Here is a 24,891-nt window from a genome sequence, read left to right on the forward strand (position 1 = left end):
TTCTAAAATAACAATAAAAGCAGTGTCTAGAGGCAAGTTCCAGAGAGAACTGGACAGTGGCAGGGACATGTTTGTCATTTTACTTATTTTGTTTTTTAATATATATATTATTAAAGTATTTATTTATTTTAGGGAGAGAGAATTCCAAGCAGACTCTACTGAGCAGGGAACCCGATGTGGGGCTCGATCTCATGACCCTGAGATCACAACCGAAGCTGAAAGCAAGAGTCTGATGCCCAACTGGCAGTACCACCCAAGTGCCCGTTTGTCATTTTAGTAATAAATAGCTGTGCTTAATAGATGTCCAGGAGTGGGCTAAGTGTGTTACATGTTGTTTTCTTAATCTTCACAACAACCCTCAGAAGTAAGAAATATCATCTGTATCTTACAGATGTGGAAACGAAGGCATTTGCCCAAGGTTATGTGTTAGGAACTGTCAGACCCAGGATTTGGGCTCTGGTTCTAACAAACTCATTCTGAAAACATTAAAGGATGTGCAAGTTCTACGGTTTTAGTCTTTCACCTCTCACCTCTGCCTTCCACTGTATTTATTTTTTTAAATACAAAGGATATGTAGTGCTTTGTAAATACTTGAGTTTTCCAAGAAGAACTGATAGACTATATTAAATATGGCCACAGAGTCCCAAGTGAACAGATTAATGTAGGAAATGGTTTTATTTCCAAAGGATAAAGGAAAGTTAGCTCTACCCCTCCACTGAGTTGGTGTATCTCTTGACTTTCTAGGGTATCTGAAGTGTGGACTTCCTTTCATTCCCCACCCCTTAGCCCCCACTACCTCAGGTTCCATTTGGAGAGAGAGGGGGAGACTAGTGCATAGCTGGTGCTCAGAATAGTTTATGACCCGGAGGGAAGATGGGAAAGGAGAAAGGGATGTCTAGCTCAGAGGGTGCCCCTAGCTCCCAGTTCTAGGCAGTCCTGTCTGGATCAGAGCCAAATGGGGGCTGGGATCGCAGCCAGCTGATGCCAGGGAGTGGGGTGGGAAGGCCCACATGAATCCTGTCGTGTGCACAGTTCAAACATGCTCCCCTTGGAAGCACTTCGGCTGCTCAGTGACTTCCCAGATCAGAGTAGCTTCCTCTAGCGGGCCCAGGGGGCAGTCCATGCACAGACATGGATCTCCTCCCTGTATCTGTAGCCCAAGGAGCACAGAGCTTCAGGGGCAGGTGCAGTATGGGCAGACTGAGGGCACAAGAGAGGCCCTCTGTGTAGAGGGAATTAAAGCCTTGCTTGAGGATTTTTTGTAGGAAAGTAGCAAGTGGTGAAAACAACATTGAGACAGGAATGGGTAGGGGTTGCTGAGAGTTTGGATCCCTGTCCTGCTACTCTATGGCCAACAAAGAATTGTAGGGGGCGTGGAGAACTTGAGTGACTTGGCCGGTTAAGTGTCCAACTCTTGATCTCTGCTCAAGTCTCGATCTCAGGGTCATGAGTTCAAGCCCTGTTTGGGCTCCATCCTGGGTGTGGTGCCTACTTAAAAAAAAAAAAAAAAAATGAGTTGCAGGGCCCAGAGACTATAGGACTTGGAGAGAGCTGCAAGGGAGTGCAGGGTTAAATCCTGGGTCCCATTACTAGCTGTGAGGATTTAGATAAGCTGCTTGACAAGGAAACCTTGGTTTCCTTGTTTGTAAAATGGGGATAAGCTAGCAGTTCCCTGTGTTGTGAAGATTCAATGAGATACTAAGAGTAAAGCACTTAGCATGGTGCATGGCATGTAGGAAGTGATCCAGAAATCTTGGCAGTTTAGTTACTGGACCCCTGCCCCATCTCTCCTCGTTTTACAGAGACACTTTTCTCCCCAACCTCAGTGTTCTCAGCTGTTAGACGGGGGACAGGTTTGCCCATGATCAGGATGCAGCTACCAAGTACTGCGTGCGCTCCTAAGTGCCATCGGCTGCAGTGACTTCTGTGTGTTTTCACTTAATCCAGTGGGATAGACACCATTATTTTCCCATTTTGTCCACAAAGAAACTGAAACTAGGAGTAAACAACTTCCCCTAACATCACACAGCTGATGAGAAGCTAGGCCTGTCTGCATCAACAGCCTCATCCTTGCACGTTCCAATCATGTTTCGTGGTAGGTGATCCAGAATAGGAGAGGGACAGTCTCTGGAATCCAGATGTCATAACAAAAGGCTGTAAATGTGAACATAAGACTGGCTTTTTTTTTTTTTTTTAAGATTTTATTTATTTATTTGACAGAGAGAGATCACAAGTAGGCAGACAGGCAGGCAGAGAGAGAGAGGAGAAAGCAGGCTCCCTGCCAAGCAGAGAGGCCGATGCGGGACTCGATCCCAGGACCCTGAGATCATGACCCGAACCGAAGTCAGAGGCTTAACCCACTTAGCCACCCAGGCTCCCCAAGACTGGCTTTTTAACAAGCAGCTAATTCCCATAAAGGTGAGCAGTTAGGCGGGTGCTCATGAGTGAGAAACAAGGGGCTTTATCCGGGCACAGCGCCGGGAGAAGGCAGGAGAAAAAGGACAGACATTTGTTTAACGTCGCACAAACTGGCTTAACCTACATCAAGCCTGATTTGCTTGAAGCCCTGTGGAATGGATATTAGTATCCCTATTTTATAAACTGATGAAGTAGGCTCAGAGAGCTCATATGACTTCTAAAAGTCACTCTGAATCAAACACTTAAACTTCCCCCCGTTAACTGGTAGGGAGCCGTTTCTGGGGGTGAGAGCCGTTTCTCTCCTCTGAAGGCTGAGATCTGTTGCAAACTCCTGCCCAAAGCAGGATCTAACTGAGCCCAGAAGAGGAGCCTCACTTTGAAGTAGTCAAGCACAGGGAAGGTGGTAACGGGAGGACCTCAGCTGTGGGACTGTGGGAGACAGGTTGAGGCCCAAGCGCCAGCTCAGGTTGGGGTAAGTCTAGAAAGAGTGCACTGCTGGGAGTCATTCACACCGCTGCCTTCATCCTTGTCCCTCCCCGCAGCGGTACCCAGGATCCCAGCCTCACCAGCCTCAGCACACAGGCAGGGCCCATCCAACTGCTGTCCTTGGGCCCAACTCTGGCTCCCTTTGCGGCAAAGTGGAAGCTGCCAATCTTACCCACGCCTTTCAGGTCCTCACTTGGGGCTACCCAGGCGGGCTCCCAGGAAGACTAGTGCAGGGGGTCGCCAGCCGGGTGTGTTTTGGTTGGCGCGCGCTGCCCTGATTGCGCGCAGACTGACGTTCGCGCAGAGGTTGATGGAATGGTGGGTGCTGGGTGAAAGAGCGAGTGGGGCGATTTTCGAAGACGGGTGGGAATGAGGATGGCCAGCAAGGAAACCGAAACGGCAACTACCCAGGAGGTGGCCCGGGGTGCCAGCCGAGCGGCAAGACAGCTCCGGGTGGAGGTTGCGGGGAGGCGGTGGCGCGGGGGAGGTGCGCAGAGGCGCACCGGAGCCGAGCGGGGCTGGGCGGCAGCGAGCGGCCCCGCGCAGGCAGGGTCAGGGTGGCAGCGCCGCCCAGGGCTAACGCGGTGGGTTTCCGGCCCCGCCGGCCGGGAGGCGCAGTCTCAGAGCTGAGAGCTCCGGGGAGGAAAAGGGTGCAGGCGGCTGGTTTGGGGAAACCCCTGCCATCTTCCTCCCTCCCGCACCAGGCATCTGCTCCACCGCCCGGGGTCTTCGCGGGAGGGCTCTGCGCCCCTTGGTTGCTGCGCTGCTTTCTTGAGGGCGCCGCTCCGCGCACCCGCCTTCAGGGGAAGATCCCCAGATAGCCCGGGTTCCCTGGGCTTTCCCTCTTCCCAACTGCACGTTCAGGGCTATGTCTCCTGCCGACTGAGGGCGACCCCGACTGAATGGGGTCGACCGGGCCTTGGGATTGGGGAGGTGGGTGTGTCGTGTCCCACGGGAGCTGTAGAGCCCAAGTCCTGACACTAGGCCTGACATTTCGAGGCCCAGCTGACACCCATTTGTTGACACCCGACGCTGTAGTAACCGGGTACAATGCACGTGAATGATGGGCTGGATGGGTGCGCTCTTGTGCCGTTTTCCTTTCTTCGGAAAATGGAATGGGGAGCAGCCCGCAGTTCTAGATTGGAGTTCTGGCCCGGTCACGTCACTTCCTCGTCGTGTGGGCCAAGTCCCCTTCTGCCTCCGCGGCGCCACGGGCTGTCATCTCGTTGGCTTGCAGGGCCATTGTGAAGCATCTGGCACCCGGAAAGTACCTGACAAATGACCCAGAAAGTCCCTTCTGTGACCGCATAGAGTGCACTCGTCGGCAGGCCAGCTTGCAGGGGTGGGGAGTGGTGCAGCTTGCTCGTGTCTGTGTGCCACGTTCTAGGCTGACCTGAGGGGCCTGGGAATGGGGTGGAAGAAACCTAAAATCGCGATGCACTTTCCCTCCCCACCTCGGTCGAGGGCCTCTTTCCGCCATCCTTTCCAGTCCCAAACAGGCAGAGGCGGCGGTAGTATTTCTCAGTTCCCAATGGGAGATCTTATTTGTAGACTCGTGAATTTGCCCGCCCATCCCTCCCGCTCGGATGATTGCCCCAACTGCACCTTCGCCTCACACGTCTGGCTCCCGTCCCAGGTCGCGCCACCTGTGAACAGACACCTCGGTGTTAGGAGCAAAGAAGGCCGCCAGGGGGCGCTGCCGTCCGGGGAGAGGGCTCAGGGACCAGGGCCTGCTGAGGTCAAGCGTGTTGGAGATCTGGGTTTTGTGAAGGGGAAACCTCCCTTTCAGCTGGACCCCCCAAGCCCTCCATCCCTTCCTCTCTTGGGACCTCGGTTCTCTCATGGGAGGGTGGAGTAATTTGTTTTCTTTCTTATTCTATTTTTTCCCCCCTAAAGAACTTTTTGTTCAGAGTAAATCTTTGAAACATAAATAAATGAAACAAATGTGGGGTGGTTATTTGGTCTAAGAGGGGATGGGATATGGCAGAGCTCTACTTGACTGCCTTCCCCTGGATTTGGAAATCCCTGAATTCCTTTACTCAGACTCATGACTGAGATTCTGAGCCTTAGCAATTATGGGCCCTCCTGAGGCCTCCAGACAGGGAGACATCCCACCTCAGAACCAAATTATAATCCTTGCCTCCCTGCCCCTGTCCCTTATCCCACTTATCTCCATGTCTGTTATGAGAAGAGGTCAGCAGGGCTCAAAAAAAAAAAACAAAAAAAAACAAACAAACAAAAAAAAAACAGAACCCCTATTTGGGTCTTGAGAGGCCCCAGCCTAGCCACCACTCTGCTGTGCGGCCTCCATCCATGGTTTCCCCCTCTCTGGGCATGGAGGGGAGTCCCCTTAGCACTGCTAGATAGCCATAGCCCGCAAAAGTCTGGATCCTGGGCCTCTGACTCTGGGGCCCAGCTCCACGTCTGGCTCAGGGCCCGTGTCTCACCCTGGCCGGGCCGTGGTATTGTCACACTCTGTATAGATGGCACATGGGTAGCTCAAGTGATGCAGAGCAGAAGCGGGTACAGCAGCGCTTGACCCAGCGCAGGGCAGACGGTCTGCACATCACCCGGGGCCCTGGGAGGTGGATTCGCGTGGGCAACCCCTCAAACCAGATCCACTGGTCAGCTGCTTCCAGCTGCTGCTTGTCCCCCGAGGGAGTTCTATGCTGGTAGGTCTTCAGGAAGACGATGGGAGGGTCCCCAGTGGGTGATTGCCTCCCCTGAGCTCCAGGGCAAGTGGTCAGGCCATCGTCCTTCGATGTCCTGGGGAGCTCGGGCTCCACCTGCGCCTTGCTCTGGCACGCTGCTGTGGGTGACTGCTGGGCTTTGTTCTTCTCCCCCAGCCCCACCTTGGGCTCCCCTGTGGACTCTGATTTCTTGGATTCCAGTATGTTCTTGGGGCACCCAGCATCTTCGTTACCTTGTTCCACTCTATCGCAGACATTGCTGCTCCTGGCACAGGGAAGGAAGGCAGTCAGCAGAGCAGGATGAAGGCCCTGGTCCTCCAGCCTCTCCCTGAGACTGTTGCTATGCGACCAGCTCAGGGGAGAAAGCTAGAGAGGGCCAGAAAGGAAACTTCACCACCAGAGGCCTTGTACCTGGAGGCAGGGGAGGTGCTAAGGCCTGGCGAAAGGCCAGACGAGGTTGGGGAGGTGAGAGAGAGTGACCCCTGGTTAGGACACCCAGGACTAGATGTCGTCTGTGTGGGCTGCTGGCCAGGGTTCTGTCTCTCTGGATTGCAGTTGATGGGGTGAACTAGTCCAGTGTTTTCAAACTGTGCTCCAAGAAACCTTGCGTTTCGGAAGAGACCCTCAAATGCCCTCCCCACCCTGGGGAAGGGCAGGGGGAGGGTAGAATCCTTTTCTGCCCAACACAATTGAGGCCTGAGGAAAGATACTCCAAGAGAGGGTCTGCTGCTTTAAATAGTTTGGAAAACTATGGGACGAGAGAGGCCTGACCCATCCAGCCCAGTGTTAACTGACTGCCTGCGCCTAGGAGGCCAGCTCAGAGAGAGGAGCTCTGAGAGGGGGCGTTAGCCTTCCAGTGCTAGGAGACTTGCCCCAAGGGTGTGTGTAATAGACTAAGTCCTCTATAAAGTGGCAGCATTGTCCTAGCTGAGTGTGTGAAGACTCAGGCTCAACATAATGGCAGTACCGATGATAATTGCTACCACTGAATGTCTGCAGTGCATCTGGCCTGGGACCCTCATACCCGCCCCACAAAGTAGCAGGCAGTGAAGGGGCAGAGTGGCTTGGTGAGCCCAGGCTTTCAAGACCGACAGCCCAGGGTTCAAATTTGCCTGTGCCTCTCACCGCCTGTCTGATCTGGGGCAAGAAATTTACTTCTCAAAGCTTTAGTTTGTTTCCTCATCTGTCAGACTGGGATATCTCTGTTCACCTAATAGGACTGCTATGAAGAATTAACTAGACAGGAAATGCTTGTGAGGTACTTAGCAGGTGCGTAATAAATATCAACTTTCTTAATATTCTGACATATTTTATGAGGAAGTGGAGCCTTAGCAAGATGGCTGGTCTGCAGGTGAATCTCTGGGTTGTGTGCATTTGAGGGTGGAGAGGAGGAGGAGGAGTGGCCCCTCTTGCTTGGGTGGTGCCCAGTTAGTGGTTAGTCCCATAATTGGATGATTGTGACGATGGTTAGGATCACAGCTCTGATACCACACAGGAGTGGCTTCAAATCCTAGCTCTGCCACTTACCGGTTTAGTTAGCTGGGACAAGTCACTGCCTCTATTGAGTCTCAGCTCCCCGTCAGTGAGCTGGGGCTAATAGATCCTTTATCATAGATCCCTGGTCAAAGTCAGGTTTTCTAAATTTGTCAGCATAGACAATGCCTGTTCCCAGTGAAGATAGCCATTGGGTCCATGTTGGGGGCCAGGGGTGTGCCGAGCTCACCCAGTGGAGATCCCAAGGATCTTTGGAACTCTGAGCAGTGAATTCCAACACCTTTTGGCCAGGTTATGCAGTTCTTGGATCCGGGGGTTCGAGCTCTTGAGCAGCTTCAAGAGCGACAAGTTTTTTAATACCTGCCGGGGTTGAGAAACCAGGAAAACAGAAGCTTCAGCTTTCTTGGGGTGGCCTCCCACACCCCACCTAGACTTTGGCTCAACTCAGTTCCGTCCTGGGCCTGGTGACTCCTGGGTCACTACAAGCCTAGCAATCCCAGACCAAAATGGGGCACCTCACCATCTTAAGTCGGTTCCGGCCGATTACTTTGCTGACAGGTTGTGGTATCTTGTCCTGTGGTTCTTCATCTTGTATCTGAGAGACAGAGGGAGAGAGTGCGCGAACGTAGGAGAAATCCCCCCCACCCCAAACGCCTCTACTGTGCTTCTCCATTTGGCTGAGCATGGATTGACCAACCTTTGGGAGTTTTGTCACCTTGGTTTGGGGGCAGAAATGGGGAGACCATTCTAACTCTCCTGACCTCCCTTCACCCTTCAGCTCTTCCTTCCTCTCCCCCCACCCCAGGCTGGATAGCCCCTGCTCTGCATGTGGTCTAGCCCCCTCTGTGTCCACTCCTAAGTCCAACCTTGGAAACCATTCTATTCTTGGGCCTCTTCTTTGCTGATGGACTCATACTGGGGCTGTGAGACCTCAAAGACAGATGGAGCAAGACTGGTTCCAGGCACCACCTGCTCCCTGCCCCTCTCAGTTGGGCCAGCACTCAGGCTGGCCGTCAGGGTGGCTCTGCTGGAGCCTCCAGCTAGGGGAGCTGTGACATCACTGAAATTTGTGACAGCAGCAGGGCTGGGTCTCCAAGGAGTACGTGTGTGGCAGGGGTGGAGGGTGAGGAGGAAACTCCCATCTGTGGAAAAACCTAGTAGGTACCAGACAGAGGCATACACTATCAACACCTCCCTGTGAGGTAGGAGAATTATCTCCTCTTTTTAAATAAGCCAAGGTTCAAAGAGTTTAAATAATTTACTCAAGGCCACATAGGGAGCTGGAAATTTAAGGTCTGGCCGTCAACACATGAAACCAGGCATTCCCAACTATGCTCATCTGTTCACTCATGTCATATGTTGACCGTGCACCTGCTACATTTGTTATTCTAAGCACTGAAATAAAAGACAGTTTTATTACCTTCAAGGAACATACATTCTAGTGGGGGAAAACAAAATAGTGGGTGTGCTTGTGACTGTTTTACATATGGCTCTCTGAAACAAAATTGTGTGTGTGTGTTTGTTTATTATGAATTTTACTGATAGAAATCTAAAATAATAAAATTCTACAACACTCTTTGTTATAAATTCCAAAGAACCAGTTCATTCTTTTTTTTTTTTTAAGATTTTATTTATTTATTTGACAGAGAGAGATCAAGTAGGCAAAGCAGAAGTAAGGCAGAGCAGAAAGCAGAGAGAGAGGGGAAGAAGGCTCTCCGTCGGGCTGAGAGCCCGATGTGGGGTTCGATCCCAGGACCTTGAGATCATGACCTGAGCTGAAGGCAGAGGCTTAACTCACTGAGCCACCCAGGCACTCCAGTTCATTCTTAAAGTATGCTTTTCTTGGATTTTGCCTAACTCCCATCCATAACTGACCTATGGCTGCAGAGCATGAACAAGTGGAGTTCCAACATAAATGCTGACATTTTCACTTACACTAAACAGGAAGAAGAAGGTACAAAAGTGAAAGAATAAAAATGGTCAAATTTCACTCATTCATCAGTGACATATTGACTCATCTGCTGTATTGGATCAGAGTTTTCAAATACCGAAAGTGTATTTTCTCAGATTTTTTTCACGGTGCGCTGTTTATAGTGGACTAGCTACAGATGGGACATACGTGTTTACACTTAATTGCATTATTAATGTCTCCTCCATTGTTTCTTAAGGTTAGACCAGGGGTCAGCAAATTTCTTCTGTAAAGGGCAAGATCATAAGTATGTCAGGCTTCGCAGACCGTATCATTACAGCTGCTCCCCTCTGCTACTGGAGTGTGAAAGCCGCCACGGATGCTAGCAAATGAGTAGGCATGGCTGTGTTGCAATAAAACTTTATTTACAAGAATAGTTGGAGTGGATTTGGCCCATGATCAACCCCTGGTGTAGACAATCAATAATATAATAAAACCTGATTTATAACAAGTACCTGTGTCTCTGGGGTTAGAAACTCCTACCAGGGCTGATTTCAGGCTACCAGTGTGATGTCACCGAACGCACAGTTGAATGGAAACGCACAGTAGCCTACCATTCTATCCACTGTCGTCCTACAGATGGGAAGATTCTCAAGAACACAGACAGTAGCAAAAGGTAGCAAGCATCACTGGAAAGTGATGAGTTTGGGCATTTTTCACCTTTGTTTTTAACATCATTAATTTAATTAAGTTTGCATAATTTAATTCTTAATGATCTCTATGCTTAATGACTGGTCAGCAGAGTTCGTGGAAGCATAATAGGCTTTTACAAACCCTTATGAGTCAGTTCCAGCACACCACTGTCATGGCAGAGGGAAATAAGTGTGGGGAGAAACATAAACAGGGCAGAGGGCCGAGGGAGAGCAAAGTAAAGGGAAATAAGTGTGGGGAGAAACGTAAACAGGGCAGAGGGCCGAGGGAGAGCAAAGTAAAAGGTTTGCTATTATTAAAAAGGGTGGAATGGGCAGCATTCGCCAACCAGATGAGATTTGAGCAGGGACCTGAAGGCAGACTGGAAGCAGCAGGACATGAGGGTGGGGAGAGGGGGTTGTGGTGAAGGGCTGGGGCAGAGGAGGGCTGCTCTGAAGGACCTGCCTAGCTGGCCACATGGGTAACCAGAAGAGCCTGTGGAAAACAGCTTCCCAGCCCCCAGTCGTTCAGCCAGTCCGATACCCAGCGGAGCGAGAACTACTCTCCACCATACCGCCTCTAGGGCAGGGGGGTGTGCAGGCATAGGGGCTGCTTAGCCCTGGCTTTTAGGGGTGACAGACCAAGCCTAGGCTACAGAACATCTTTGTCCATGTCAGTGTCCTTTATTATTAGGGTGAACGGGGGAGGTTAACGTTCTGTGACCCAGGGGAGAAACCTGGAGGTGACTCAAGAGTGGGGGACACTCCCTCTCCCCTTCTCCCTTCTGTCCAACCCACTACTCCTGGCTCCTCTTCTTGCCGGCACGAGTTCAGCCCTTACCACGTGGACTCTGGTGGGCTGCTTCCAGGGCCTCTACAACGGCCACTCAGTGCCCAGGTGTCAACGTCCTGGGGTCCCACTGTGTGCTACACACTCGGGAGAGCAACATTGCAGGCAGAGCATGCTTCCTCTCAGGAAGTTCATGGGCCCGGGGGGAGGTACCGCTAGAATATGGGCTTTCCAGTGACAATTTTGTCTGTTCTATTCATTGATAAACCCCCAGAGCCTGGTAGGTCCCAATAAGGATTTTTTGAAAAAGTGAAGTAAACAGCATTACCAATGACAAAGGTAATCCCAGGGGCTGGTGGACTCCAGAAGACCAGCCTACGGAGGTTGGACAAGTCTTCGTAGACACGGTAACGAGGAATGAAGGAGTGGAAGTTGGCCAGGCAAAGGGATGTGAGCTAGGCTGCACGTTCTCAAAAGAGGGAATTTTGAAAACATAGGTGTGGAAAAGGATTATGAACAGTTATATGTTGCTAGAGTAGAAAGAAGGGGCCCAGAGTGCCGTGGCTGACTGTTTGGGGCTTTCCCACCAGGGGACTTGGAGTTTGTCCTGAGGCTCCAGAGACCCCCTGGAAGGGCTCTGGCAGCCAAGGCAAAGTGGCTAGATTTGGTGCTGGGGGCCTGGCCTGCTGGCCCTGCCACTCTGTTCTAGTCCGCGCTTTCCCCTCACGTGCTCACCTCCCTCAGAATCGGTGTCTGTCTGAGCATTTCACCCCCCATGGGCAGGGAGTTCTCCATGCCCAGACTCTACTCCGGCAGAGACTCCCACAGCCATTTTCCATGTTCCATCTTGTCTGGTCCTTCCATTTACACAGGAAACCCACTGGTGGGGAGGGAGCCTTATCCAGTGACACACAGCCTTGTGGACCAACTCCAAGGCTCTTGAGTGGAAAACCACCACTCTTTCTCTCCTTAGTTGTGGTGAAATACACATAACATAAAATTTACCGACTTAACCATTTTCAAGTGTACAATTCGGTAGAGTTAAGCACAGTCTCATTTTTGCGCAACCATCACCACCATCCATCTCCAGAACTCATTTTCGTCTTGCAAAACTGAAGCTCAATACCCATGAAACATTGACTCCCTATCTCCTGGCCCTGGAAGTCAGCCTTCTGCTGTCTGCCTCTAGGAATGTGACTGCTCTAAGTACCCCTTGTAAGCGGAATCGTACAATAGTTGTCTGTTTGTGTCTGGCTTATTTCACTTAGCACAGTGTCCTCGAGGTCCATCCATGTCATAGCCTGTGTCAGAATTTTCTTCCCTTTTTAAGGCAGAATAATATTCTACTGTATACCACATTTTGTTTATTCACCTATCCGTGGGCACTTGGATTACATCTACCTTTTTTGGCTATTGTGAATAATGCTACCAGGAACATGGGTATATGAATATCTCTTCAAGACCCTGCTTTAAATTATTTTGGGTATATACCCACAATTAACTGGATGATATGATGATTCTATTTTTAATTTTTTGAGGAATTGCCATGCTGTTTTCTGTAGCGGCTGCACCATTGTACATTTCCGCCAACAGAACACAAGGGTTCCAGTTTCTCCACATCTTCACCAACACTTATTTTCTTCCTCCACTTCCTCTTTCCTTTCTTCTCCTCCTCCTCCTCCTTCTTCTTGCTCTCCTTCCTCTTCCTCCTCCTTCTTCTTCCTCAGATAGCAGCCATCCACAGGGTGTGAGGTCCCGCTCTTGTTTCCTCTCATAGTTTGTGCTTTGGAAACTTTGAAGTCAGGTTTATTGGGATATCTTCTAATTCAGTAAAATTAGTCCTTTATAGTGAACAGTTCCATGAGTTTTGACAAGTGCAAACCATCACAATCAATATACAGAATGTTTTATAATCCCCTCAATTTCCCTCCCACCCCGTGCAATCTCTTTGCAATTAACCCCTTCCCCTTTCCTGGCGCTGGAAACAGCTGATGCATTTTCAGGCCCTACAGCTTTGCCTTTTCCAGACCATCATATAAATGGACTCCTGCAGTGCAGAGCCTTTTTTTTTTTTAAGGCTTTTATTTATTTATTCAACAGAGATCACAAGTAGGCAGAGAAGCAGGCAGAGAGAGAAGAAAGGAAGCAGGCTCCCTGCTGAGCCGAGATCCTGATGCAGGGCTCCATCCCACCACCCTGGGATCATGACCTGAGCCAAAGGCAGAGGCTTTAACCCACTGAGCCACCCAGGCACCCCTGCAAAGCCTTTTGAATCTGGAATTCCTTCGCTTCACACAACGCATCTCAGATAAGCACATCTCAGCAGGCGGTAGTTTGTTTTCATTGCTGAGTAATATTTCACTACTGAAATGAGTACGCTACTGTGTGTTTCCTAATCATGGAATTGCATCTGGACTGTGTTTTACAGTTTTGAATAAGGTTACCAAAAGCACTTGTGTGCAGGTTTTTGTGGGAATATAAGTTTTATTTCACTTGAGTAAGTACCTAGGAGTGGGACTACTGGATCAGATGGTAATTGTATGTTTAACTTAATAAGAAATTGCCAAACAGCTTTCCAAAGTAGTCATTCTTTTTTTTTTTTTTTTTTATTCCTGCCGGCAGTGTGGGACAGGTCTACTTGCTGCACATCCTGGGCAGAACTTGGTATTGTTGGGTTGTGTTTTTTAAATTAATTAACTTATTTGAGAGAGAGAGCATGAGGGGGAAAGAGAGAGAGAGAGAATCTGAAGCAGACTGTGCACTGAGTGTAGAGCCCGACACAGGGTTTGATTTCTCCACCGAGAGATCATGACCTGAGCTGAAACCAAGAATCAGGTGCTCAACTGACTGAGCCACCCAGGTGCCCCAGGTTGTGTTTTTAAAAAAGCCATTCTAGGGGCACCTGGGTGGCTCAGTGGGTTAAGCCTCTGCCTTTGGTTCGGGTCCATGATCCTGGGGTTCTGGGATCGAGCCCACTCAGGCTCTCTGCTCAGCAGGGAGCCTGCTTCCCCCTCTCTCTCTACCTACCTCTCTGCCTACTTGTGATCTCTGTCTGTCAAATAAATAAATAACACCTTTTAAATAAATAAATAAATAAAAATAAAAAAGCCGTTCTAGTGGTATATAGTGGTACCTTACAGTAGTGTTAATTGACGTTTCCCTAACAACTAATAATCTTGAGCATCTTTTCATGTGCTAATTTGCCATCTATTTATCTCCTCTGGTGAAGTGTTTGTTCAGGTCTTTGGCCCATTTTTTAAAAATTGGGTTGTTTTTGATGTGCCTGGGTGGTTCAGTCATTTGGGTGTCTACCTCTGGATCTTGGCTGGGGTGTTGATCTTGGAGTCGTGGGTTTGAGCCCCAAGTTGGTCTCCACTCTGGGTGTGGAGCCTACTTTTAAAAATAATAAAAATTGGGGTTTTTTGGTACTATTATGTTTGAGAGTTCTTTGTAAATTCTGGATCCCTTTGTCAGACATATGATTTACAAGTATTTTCTGCAGTTTCTGGTTTATCTTTTCATTTTCTTAACTGGCCTTTGAAGAGCAAATTCTTAATTTTGATGAAGTCCAATTTATCAGTTTTTTTAATGGATTATGCTTTTGGTGTCATGTCTAAGAAATATTTGTTTAGCCCCAAATCACCAAGTAAGTAATCACTTATTCCTGTGTTTTCTCCTCAACACTTTATAGTTTCAGGTTTTTATATTTAGGTCAATGACTCATTTGCATTAATTTTTGAAAAGATTTTATTTATTTATTTGACAGACAGAGAGAGTACAAGTAGGGGGAGCAGCAGGCAGAGAGAGAAGGAGACTCCCTACTGAGCAAGGCACCAGATGCGGGACTTAATCCCAGGACCCTGGAATCATGATGTGAGCAGAAGGCAGACGCTTAACCAACTGAACTGCCTAGGCATCCCTTGGATATTTATTTTGCATTAATTTTTATATATAGTGTAAGGTATGAATCAAGGTTCTTCTATATGGATATCTAGTTATTCCTACACAATTTGTTGAAAAGACCATCCTCTTTCCTTTGAATTCCTTTGCACTCTTCTCAACAGTCAGTTGACCATATACGTATGGATCTACTTCTAGATTCTGTTTCTTTGATTTATACATCTATCCTTTTGCTAATATCATACTGTCTGGATTCCTTTACAGTAAGTCTTATACTCTGTCTTGATTACTATACCACTTTATAGTAACACTCAAAATTACATAGTGAGTTCTCCAACTTTCCTGTTCTTTTTTTTTTTCCCAAGTTTATTTATTTAAGTAATCTCTACGCCCAACAAGAGTGGCATGCTCTTCTGACTGAGCCTGCCAGGCACCCCTTCTGTTCTTCTCAAAATTGTTTTGGCTATCATGCTTCATTTGTCTTTCCTTATGAATTTTAAAATCAGCTTGTTGATTTCTACACAAAATCCTACTAAGATTTTGACGCTGTTCCTTGGAATTTTTGTTCTGAGTTATCCTTTCTTTTTTGGGCACATTTACAGTTGAGTCATTTTTCTCAACATGCTTCCTGCCAATAAAATTTTGAGGTTCAAAGGCCTCTTTTAATTTTTCTCAATTATTTTTGTAAATTCTGAAATGATTATAGATCTGTAGGGAGTTGCGAAAGTAGTACAGTTTCCTCCAAGGGTGGCACCTTACAACATATACAGTACGAAAACCAGGAAACTGACATTGTACAATCCACAGGCCTAATTCAGATTTTAGCAGTTTTACATGCATTCACTTGTGTGTGTATGTTCTATCACCACTAAGATCTCCCTTGTGCTATCTGCCCCTCTCCCTGCCATCCATCCCTAATCCTTAGAAACCACTAATTTGTTTTCCTTCTCTATAATTTTTTCATTTCAGGAATGTTATGTGAATAGAATCATAGAGCATGTGACCTTTTGAGAGGGGCTTTTTTCACTCAGCGTAATGCTCTTGAGATCCACCCATGTTGTTGCTGTATCAATAGTTCCTTATAAACTTAGAAAATAACTATAGATTCACAGAAAATTCCAAGAAGATATATGCATGGAGGTCCAATGACCTTTCACTCATTCCCCCCCAATGGTAACATCTTACACAACTACATTATAATATCAAAACCACTTGTTGATCCATGTAACCACCACCACAATCAAGATGCAGAGCTGTGGTATCCTCCCAAGGGTTCTTCACGCTCTATACCCACCCCTCTTTCCTCCCACCCTACCCCCTGGCAACCCCTCTTCCTTTCTATAATTTTGTTATTTCAAGAATGTTATATAAATGGAATCTTACAGTATGTAACATTACAAGTTTGGCTTTTTTTCACTCAGAATAATGCCCTCAATATCCACCCAGTTGTTGCATGTATCAGTAATTTGTCCCCCACCTTTTTTTTGATGAGTTTTATTCCACAGTATGGAATGTACCACAATTTGTTTCACTATTCACTCATTGAACAACATTTGAGTCGTTGCTAACTTAGAGCTATTATAAAAGCTGCTGTGAACACTTATGTATAGGTTCTTGTATGGACATAGTTTTCATTTCTCTGTAGCAAGTGCCGAGGAATGCAATCACTAGATCATACAGTGTCTGCTTAGCTTTCTAGGAAGACACAAACTCTTTTCCATAGTGACTATATTATTTTACATTCCCACAAGTAACATATGTATGATCTGTTTTCTCTGCACCCTGACCTGCTTTTGGTATGGTCACTATTTTTTTTTTTTTTTAGATTTTATTTATTTTTTTGACAGAGAGAAATCACAAGTAGGCAGAGAGGCAGGCAGAGAGAGAGGAGGAAGCAGGCTCCCTGCTGAGCAGAAAGCCCGATGTGGGGCTCGAACCCAGGACCTGGGATCATGACCTGAGCCGAAGGCAGCGGCCTAACCCACTGAGCCACCCAGGCGCCCCTGGTCACTATTTTTTAAAACTATTCTAGTAAGTGTGTAGTGATATCTACACTTGTAGTGTAGTGTAGTGTGGTGTAGATACACCATGGTTTTAATTTGCATTTCCCTAATGGCTATTGATGTTGAACATATTTTAATGTGTTGTTTGCCACCGCTCTATCCTCTTTGATGAAATAACTGTCTTTTGCCCATTTTCTTTTTTTTTTAATTTTATTTTTTATAAACATATATTTTTATCCCCAGGGGTACAGGTCTGCGAATCACCAGGTTTACACACTTCACAGCACTCACCATAGCACATACCCTCCCCAATATCCATAACCCCACCCCCCCCAACCCCCCTCCCCCTATCAACCCTCAGTTTGTTTTGTGAGATTAAGAGTCACTTATGGTTTGTCTCCCTCCCAATCCCATCTTGTTTCATTTACTCTTCTCCTACCCCCTTAACCCCCCATGTTGCATCTCCTCTCCCTCATATCAGGGAGATCATATGATAGTTGTCTTTCTCCGATTGACTTATTTCGCTAAGCATGATACCCTCTAGTTCCATCCATACGTCGTCGCAAATGGCAAGATTTCATTTCTTTTGATGGCTGCATAGTATTCCATTGTGTATATATACCCCATCTTCTTTATCCATTCGTCTGTTGATGGACATCTAGGTTCTTTCCATAATTTGGCTATTGTAGACATTGCTGCTATAAACATTCGGGTGCACGTGCCCCTTCGGATCACTACGTTTGTATCTTTAGGGTAAATACCCAGCAGTGCAATTGCTGGGTCATAGGGTAGTTCTATTTTCAACATTTTGAGGAACCTCCATGCTTTTTGCCCATTTTCTAATTGGATTATTTGTTTGCTGTTGAGTTTTGAGAGTTCTTTATGTATTTTAGATTTGAGTCCTTTGTAATATACGTGCTTTGAAATATTTTCCCCATCTATATGCCTTTAATTTCCTCTTTTGGTCTTATTTTGCTGATTAGGACTTCCAGTATCATGTTGCATAAAGATGATGAGAACAGTCATCCTTGGCTTGATCTTATCTTTCATCAGTAAGTATGATGTCAGCTGTAGGTTTTCTGTAGATGCTCTTTATCAAGTTCAAAGTTACCCTCTATTCCTAGTTTGTTGAGAGTTTTCATAATAATGGACATTGGATTTTGCCTAATGTTTTTCTACATCAGTTGATATGGTCATGTGAATTTTTCTTCTTGAGTTCATTACTATGGTAGATTATATTAATTGATATTTGAATGTTGAACTATGCCTGCATGCCTGAATAAATCCCACTTGTTTTTTTTTTTTTAATTTTTATTTATGAGAGAGAGAGCATGAACAGGGGGAGAGGCAGATGGGGAGGGAGAAGCAGGCTCCCTGCCGAGAAGGGAGCCAGACTCGGAGCTCAATCCCAGGACCCTGGGTTCATGACCTGAGCCGAAGTAGATGCTTAACCATCTGAGCCACTCAGGCGCCCCAAATCCCACTTGGTTTTGGTGTTTAATTCTTTTTGTTTATTTTTGGATTGAATTTTTGCTAATATTTTGTTGAAGATTTTTGTGTCTGTTTTTGTAAGGCCTCTGGATCCTTTATACAGTACCTACTACCCTTGAACTGGTATAGTGTTACTTGAGAGTAGACTTAAAATAGTTGTAAATATATATTATAGACTGTAGGGAAATGACTGAATTTTTTTTATAAAAGAAGTGTAATTGATAGGCTAAGAAAGGCGAGAAAAATAGAATCACATAAAATGCTCAAAACAAAATAAAGCAGAAAAACAGGGGAAGAAAGAAAAGGAAATATGGTGCCTGGGTGGCTCAGTCTTTGGGTGTCTACCTTTGGCTCAGGTTATGATCCCAGGCTCCTGGGATCAAGCCCCACGTCAGGCTCCCTGCTCAGTGGGGAGCCTGCTTTTCCCTCTCCCCCTGCTTGTGTTCCCTCTCTCTCTGCCTCTCTCTCTCTGTCAAATGATTAAATAAAGTCTTTTAAAAAATAAAGAATAAGTACAAAAATTGTTATAAACATGATCAATGTTATGGCAGTTCTATCAATAATCACTTTAAGTGTGAATGGCATGAATATATTCTAATTAAGAGACTGGAACTGTCAGAGTGGACAAAAAAAACAAGACCTAATTATATGTTGTCTAAAAGAACCCCACTTTAAATATAAAGCCAAAGATAGTTTAAAAATAAAGGGATAGAAAAAGACATACCATCCTAACACTAATCAAAGGAAAGTTGGAGTACCTGTATCAATTTCAGGTAAAGCAGACTTCAGAACAAGAAACTTTATCAGGGATAAAAAGGATCATTAAATAATAATAAAGGAGTCCGTAATCCAAGAAGACACAATAATCTTTAATATGTATGCCCCTAACAATAGAGTGTCAAAATATGTGAGGCAAAAACTGGTAGAACTCCAAGGAGAAATAGACAAATCCACCATTATAGTTGGAGACTTCAACACCTTTCTTTCAATATATATATAAATCAAATGTGCAGAAAATCAGTAAGTGTAGAGTTGAACATCACCGGCAGTGAACTTGATCTAACTGGCATTTATAGAATACTTCATCCACTAAACAGCAGAATACACATTCTTCTCAATCTCATATGGAACATTCATGATAGACCACATTCTGGGCCCTAAAACACATCTGAATGGATCTAAAAGAATAGAAATCATACAAAGTATGTTCTCAAACCACAGTGGCATTAAATTAGAGACCAATAATCATAGCTAGAAAAGTCCAAGATATTTGGAGATTAGACAGTACACTACTAAATAACACATGAATCACAGAAGAAATTTCAAAAAAAACCTCAAATATATTTTGAACTAGGGGCATCTGGGTGGCTCAGCCAGGTAAGTGTCCAGCTCTTGATATCAGCTCAGGTCATGATCTTGGGGTCATGAGATCGAGCCCCATGGAGGGCTCTACTGTCAGCAGGGGTCTGCTTGAGATTCTCTCTCTCCCTCTCCCACCCCCCCCAACCCCCTCTGCGTGCTCTCTCTCTCTCTTAAAATAAGTAAATAAAATCTTTAAAATTTTTTGAACTAAATGAAAGTGAAAATACAACTTATCTGAAGTGTTGGGTCAATGAAAACAGTGCTTAGAAAGGGAAATTTATAGCACTAGTGCCTATATTGGAAAAGAGGAAAGATCAGAGATTAATTTAAGCTTTCACTTTATAAAACTAGAGAAAGAAGGGCAGTTTAAGTCTAAAGCAAGCAAATGAAGAATAATAAAAATTAGAGCAGAAATCGGTGAAATTGAAAACAAACACAGTAGAGAAAATCAATGAACTCCCACAAGTTTTTTGAAAAAATAAATAAAATCAACAGAACTCTAGCCAACCTAACCAAGGAAAAAAGAAAAGAAGACACAAATTAACAATGTCAGAAATTTAAAAGAGGCCACCACTACTGATCCTAGGGACATCAAAAGGATAATAAAGGAATATCATGAACAACTCCATGCCCTCCAATTTGATAACTTAGATGAAATGTGTCTATTGTGTTGTGTTTTGTTTTATTTTGGTACTGTCTTTGTCTGGGTTTGGTAATACCTCTTGAAATTACACTGAGAAGTGTTCCTTCCTATACTATTTTCTGAAAGAGATTGTGTAGAATTGGTATTAATTCTTCTAATATTGGGTGGATTTCTCCAGTGAAACTATCTGGTGCTGGGTATTTTTTTTTCAAGAGGGGTGTGTGTGTGTGTGTGTGTGTGTTTTGCATTGACTACAAATTCAATGTAATAATTATAGGGCTATTTTTATGATCTATTTAATGTTGGGTGAGTTTTGGCAGTTTGTACTTTTTGAGAATTTGGTCCTTTTCATCTAAATTGCCAAATTTGTGTGTGTAGAATTCTTCTTAGTAGATCCTTATTATCTTTTTAATGTCTGGGAGCCTGTAGGGATATCCTCTGTTGCACTCATGAAATTGATAGTTTAGGTCTTCTCCTTTTTTTTCTGTTGTTCAATTTTGTTAGAGGTTTGTCCATTTTATAGATCTTTCCAAAGAACCAGCTTTTTGTTCCTTTGATTTTCTCTATTGTTTTTCTATCTTCAATTCTTTGGGATTTTTGCTCTGATTCTAGTTTAAGGCAAGAACTTAAATTATTAATTGGAGGTCGTTCTTCTGAAAGTAAACGTTTAGTGCTGTAAATTTCTCTTTCAGCATCACTTTAGCTGTGCCCCACATATTTTGATACTTTGTATTTAGCTAAATTTTAAAAAGTGTTGTTGAGATCTACACTTTGACCCACAGATTTTTTAGAAGTATGTTGTTTAATTTCCATGTGTTTGGATTTTCCTTTCGCCTTTCTGTTACTAATTTGGATCTGTTTGATTCCGTTGTGGTCAAGGGAACACACACTGCATAATTTTGATTGTTTTAAGTCTCTTGAGGTTGTCTTTGGACTTAGGATATTGTCTGTTGGGGTCAATATCCCATGGGCACTTGAAAAGAATGTGTATCTCAGTGTTGTTGGGTGGAGTGTTCTCTAAATGTCAGTAAGATCCTTTTGGATGATGGTTTTGTTAAGTTCTTACGTATTCTGCTGCTTTTCTGCTTAGTATTTCTATCAGTGTTTTATTTTATATTTTTAAAAAGATTTTATCTATCTTATTTATTTATTTATTTATTGACAGAGAAAAAGAGAGAGAGGGAGAGCACAAGCAGGGGAGCAGCAGAGGGAGAGGGAGAAGCAGGCTCTCTGTTGAGCAGGGAGCCCGATGCACGGCTCGATCCCAGGGATCCCAGGACTCATGACCTGAGCCAAAGACAGACGCTTAACTGACTGAGCCACCCAGTTGCCCCTCTATCAGTATTTTAGAGATGTGTTGAAGTCTCCAACTCTGGTAGTGGATTTGTCTGTTTCTCGTTTCTGTTCTATCAATTTGGTGCCTATACATTTAGGATTGCTTTGTCTTCCTCATGGTTTGACTCTGTTATCATTATGTAATGTAACCTCTTTTCCTGGTGATTTCCTTTTATCTGATTTTAAGATGGCAGATTCTGCTGTCTTTTGATTACTGTTTGTATGGCATATCTTTTTCAATCCTTTTATTTTCAACCTACGTATGTCATTATACTTGAAGTGAATTTCTTGTTGATAGCTTTTATTTGGGTCATTTTTTCATATGTTATTTTGCAGGTCTCTCTCATTTTTAAATGATATATTTAGGCCATTTCCTGTTCATATAATTATTTGTGTCTTAGTGCTTCCATTTGCCATTTTATTGTTTGTTTCCTCTGCTTTTCATTCCTCTGCTCCATTTTTCCATCCTTCCTGTGTTACTCAAACATTTTTTAGGATTCCGTTTTTTATTTAATCTATGGTGTTTTCTTTCTTTCTTTAAGATTTTGTTCTTTATTTTTTTTTAAAGATTTTATTTATTTATGTGACAGACAGAGATCACAAGTAGGCAGAGAGAGAGAGGAGGAAGCAGGCTCCCTGCTGAGCAGAGAGCCCAATTCCGGGCTTGATCCCAGGACCCTGAGATCATGACCTGAGCCGAAGGCAGAGGCTCAACCCACTCAGCCACCCAGGTGCCCCAAGATTTTGTACTTTAAAGTAATCTAAACTCACAACCCTGAAATCAAGAGCTGCATGCTCCATGGATTGAGCCAGCCAGGGGCCCTCTTTGGTCATTCTTTTAGGGTAGGTCTTCAGACAGCAAATTCTCTTAGTATTACTTTATTTGAGAATGGCTTGATTTCTCATTCCTCAAAGGTCTTCTCACTGGGTATAGCATGTCAGAGATAAACAAATTATTTAAAGTAGGAAGGACAGGGATGACTGGGTGGCTCAGTGGGTTAAAGCCTCTTCGACTCAGGTCATGATCCCAGGGTCCTGGGATCCAGCCCAGAATCGAATCGGGCTCTCTCCTCAGCAGGGAGCCTGCTTTCCGCCGCCCCCTGCCTGCTTTCTGCCTATTTGTGATCTCTGTCTGTCAAATAAATAAAATCTTAAGAAAAGATATACACTGTTGTAATAGGAAAAAGAACCCAGTGTGAACTGAAGTCAACTTTGATTTGTACAGAGATGACTCAGCATCTTAAGGAATTTGGGAATAGGGAGGGGTTGAGGGGGGTGCTGTAGAGTTAAGGAAGTGAAAATTTACAGAAAGCAGAAAGGGGATATTGGTCCATGTGAAACCCATCTAGGTTTGCAAACTGGCACTACTGATATTAGGCTCCTACCCTCCCACGGAAGATGTGTATCTTGCTGTTGGCAGACAAGGGTCCTATCTTCAGGGGTTAGCGGGAACAAACAGTAAATTCATTTGGCAGTCTTGCATTTTCTCAGGCAGTCACTTTAAGGGGTCTGGGGTCATCCTAGGGATTAAGTCTTGAACTGTTAAAAACTACGTTAGTGTTTGTTTAAATCTTTATAGACCAAGGTTAAGGCCTGGTCAAAAAGAGGGCTCAGAGGAGCCCGGGTAGAGCTTGGTCAAGGTGAGAGTCTTTGTCAAGCACTCTGGATTGACTGTGCTTTCCTTCACTGCTTCAAACTGTTGTGCTACTTTTGTTCTGGCCTCCATGGGTCATGAGAACCTGCTGCAACTGAACTGTAGTTCTCCTCTCCATAAGACAGCATTTCTCTATCTCCGTAAGCTAGCATTTGACTTGGGTTTTCACAAGTTTGATTATGGTATGTGTCATCATGGATTCATTTGGGTTTATGTTAGAGATTCAGTCAGCTTTTTGAACCTGTAGGTTCAGGTCTTTGTTGAATTTGGGAAATTTTCAGTCATTATTTTCTTGAATGTTTTTTCAGCTTCACTTCCTTTTCCCCTTTACCTGGGACTCCAGTGACAGAAATGTTCAATCTTTTGTTACTGTCTTCCAGGTTCCTTAGGCTCTGTTTGTTCGTTCTTTCTTTCTTAATATAATTTTCTCTCTTTTTCAGATTGTATATTTCTACTGTTCTCTTTTCAAATTCACCAATCCTTTCATACATTATCTCCATTCTTCTACTGAGCCTCTCCAGTAAGGTTTTTGTTGTTTTGTTGTTGTTTTTAAATTTGGTTTCTGTATTAATTTCCTAGACCTGCCTGCTGTAACAACTGGCTTGATGGCTTAAAACTATAGAAGTTTATTTCACACAGTACTGGAAGCGAAGAGTCCAAAAATCAAGGTGTTAATTCCATCTGTAGGCTCTAAGGGAGACTCTGCCCCAGGGCTAGCTAGCTTCTGGTGATTGCCAGCAATCCTTGGTGTTCCTTGGCATATAGACCTATCATCCTGGTATTTGCCTCTATTTGCCTCCATCTCATATGTTGGTCTCCTTTGGGCATCTTTCTGTGTTTTCACATAGTCTTCCTACAAAGGAGACTAGTTATTGGATTTAGTGCCCACACTAATCCAGTATGACCTCATTTTACCTAATTATTTCTGCAAAGACTCTGTTTCCAAATAAGGTTATGTTCTGTAGTACTGAATAGACATGGGTTTTTAGAGAACGCTATTCAACCCAGCACAGTAATTTTTTCTTCAGTTCTAAGATTTCTATTTTCTTTATGTCTTCTATTTTTTTCCTGAGTTTTTTTTTAAATTTTTAATTTATTTCAGGCATGTTTGTTGAAGCATTTTTATAGTGGCTGTCTTAAAATCAGAGTCAGATAAAGCCAGCAACGCTGTGATCTGTTGGCATCTATTGTTTGTCTTTTCTTACCCAAATTGAGATTTTCCTGGTTCAAGGTATGATGTATTATTTTCAGTTATTACCTAGACATTTTGGAGTTATGTTATGAGACTCTGGGATCTCATTTAAATCTTCTGTTTTAGCAGGCTCAGATGACCTGGGCCAGTGAGACAGGGGGCACCAACTCTTTATCATCAGGTGAGAGTGAAAATTGAGGCTAGGTGCATGACCCCATTCATACCACCCAGTAGGGCAAGGGCAGGGTTATTTCATTATGGCCGAGCAGAGATTGACATCTAGGCTCTACACTTGGCCTCCTTTATACTGGGGGAAGGGAGTGTTGCCTCATTATTGCTGGATGGGGATGGCAGCCTGGTTCTGTACATGGTCTCCTCTGACACCATGGAAATGGGGACGGATTTTTGGGGAGGGGTACTTGTTACTATTGGGCAGTAATGAAGCCGAGTGTCCCACCTGGTCTCGGAGCTCTCACACCACTCAGAGGTGAAGTGGGGCAGTTGCCCTGTTACCTTTGTTACAGGACAAATACTGAAGTCTGGCTTTCCCCTGTTTTGTTAGTGGAGGCTGGGAATGGTTTTTCCTCTAGTATTGCTGGAGTAGGACATTTAACGTGAGAAGATTTCTGTCTTGCTAGGGTGCCCCTTTCTCAGTCCTTTGACAAGAGAAAACGGGCTTTTCATGGGGACAGTTTTTACCTGTGCCTGTTTGGCATTTCCAGGTTGCAGTCTTCTCCAGACCCCAGCAAAAAGGAAACCTACTAGATTTCCTGATAGATCTGCCTTCTTATGTTTGTTTGAGGTATAATGACCAGCATTTTAAGCTGTACTTAGT

At 44.9% G+C, this 24,891-nt stretch overlaps 2 protein-coding genes across 3 annotated transcripts in view; one reads left to right on the forward strand and one right to left on the reverse strand.

Moving 5' to 3' along the window:
• Positions 1 to 24,891, forward strand: part of SYS1 (SYS1 golgi trafficking protein) — a 40,027-nt gene that overhangs the window by 5,946 nt on the left and 9,190 nt on the right. The gene's annotated exons all lie outside the window — the stretch shown is intronic.
• On the reverse strand, positions 1,883 to 8,205 carry TP53TG5 (TP53 target 5). 2 transcript variants are annotated; one of them, XR_007130014.1, is made up of 7 exons: positions 7,955 to 8,205; positions 7,609 to 7,683; positions 7,318 to 7,448; positions 5,352 to 5,859; positions 4,516 to 4,550; positions 3,077 to 4,479; positions 1,883 to 2,154 (listed from the first exon to the last, which is right to left on the reverse strand). XR_007130014.1 is itself a non-coding variant. In XM_047745146.1 (4 exons), the coding sequence occupies exons 1-4, from the start codon at positions 8,000 to 8,002 to the stop codon at positions 5,373 to 5,375; spliced, it is 741 nt and encodes a 246-aa protein (XP_047601102.1). In that variant the 5' UTR covers positions 8,003 to 8,205; the 3' UTR covers positions 5,321 to 5,372. The 2 variants fall into 2 exon arrangements, 1 of the variants encoding a protein (XP_047601102.1); XM_047745146.1 differs by lacking the exons at positions 1,883 to 2,154; positions 3,077 to 4,479; positions 4,516 to 4,550 and having other exon boundaries at positions 5,321 to 5,859.

The sequence above is a fragment of the Lutra lutra genome, chromosome 9 (genome assembly GCF_902655055.1).
Source record: "Lutra lutra chromosome 9, mLutLut1.2, whole genome shotgun sequence".
Classification (NCBI taxonomy): Eukaryota; Metazoa; Chordata; class Mammalia; order Carnivora; family Mustelidae; genus Lutra; species Lutra lutra.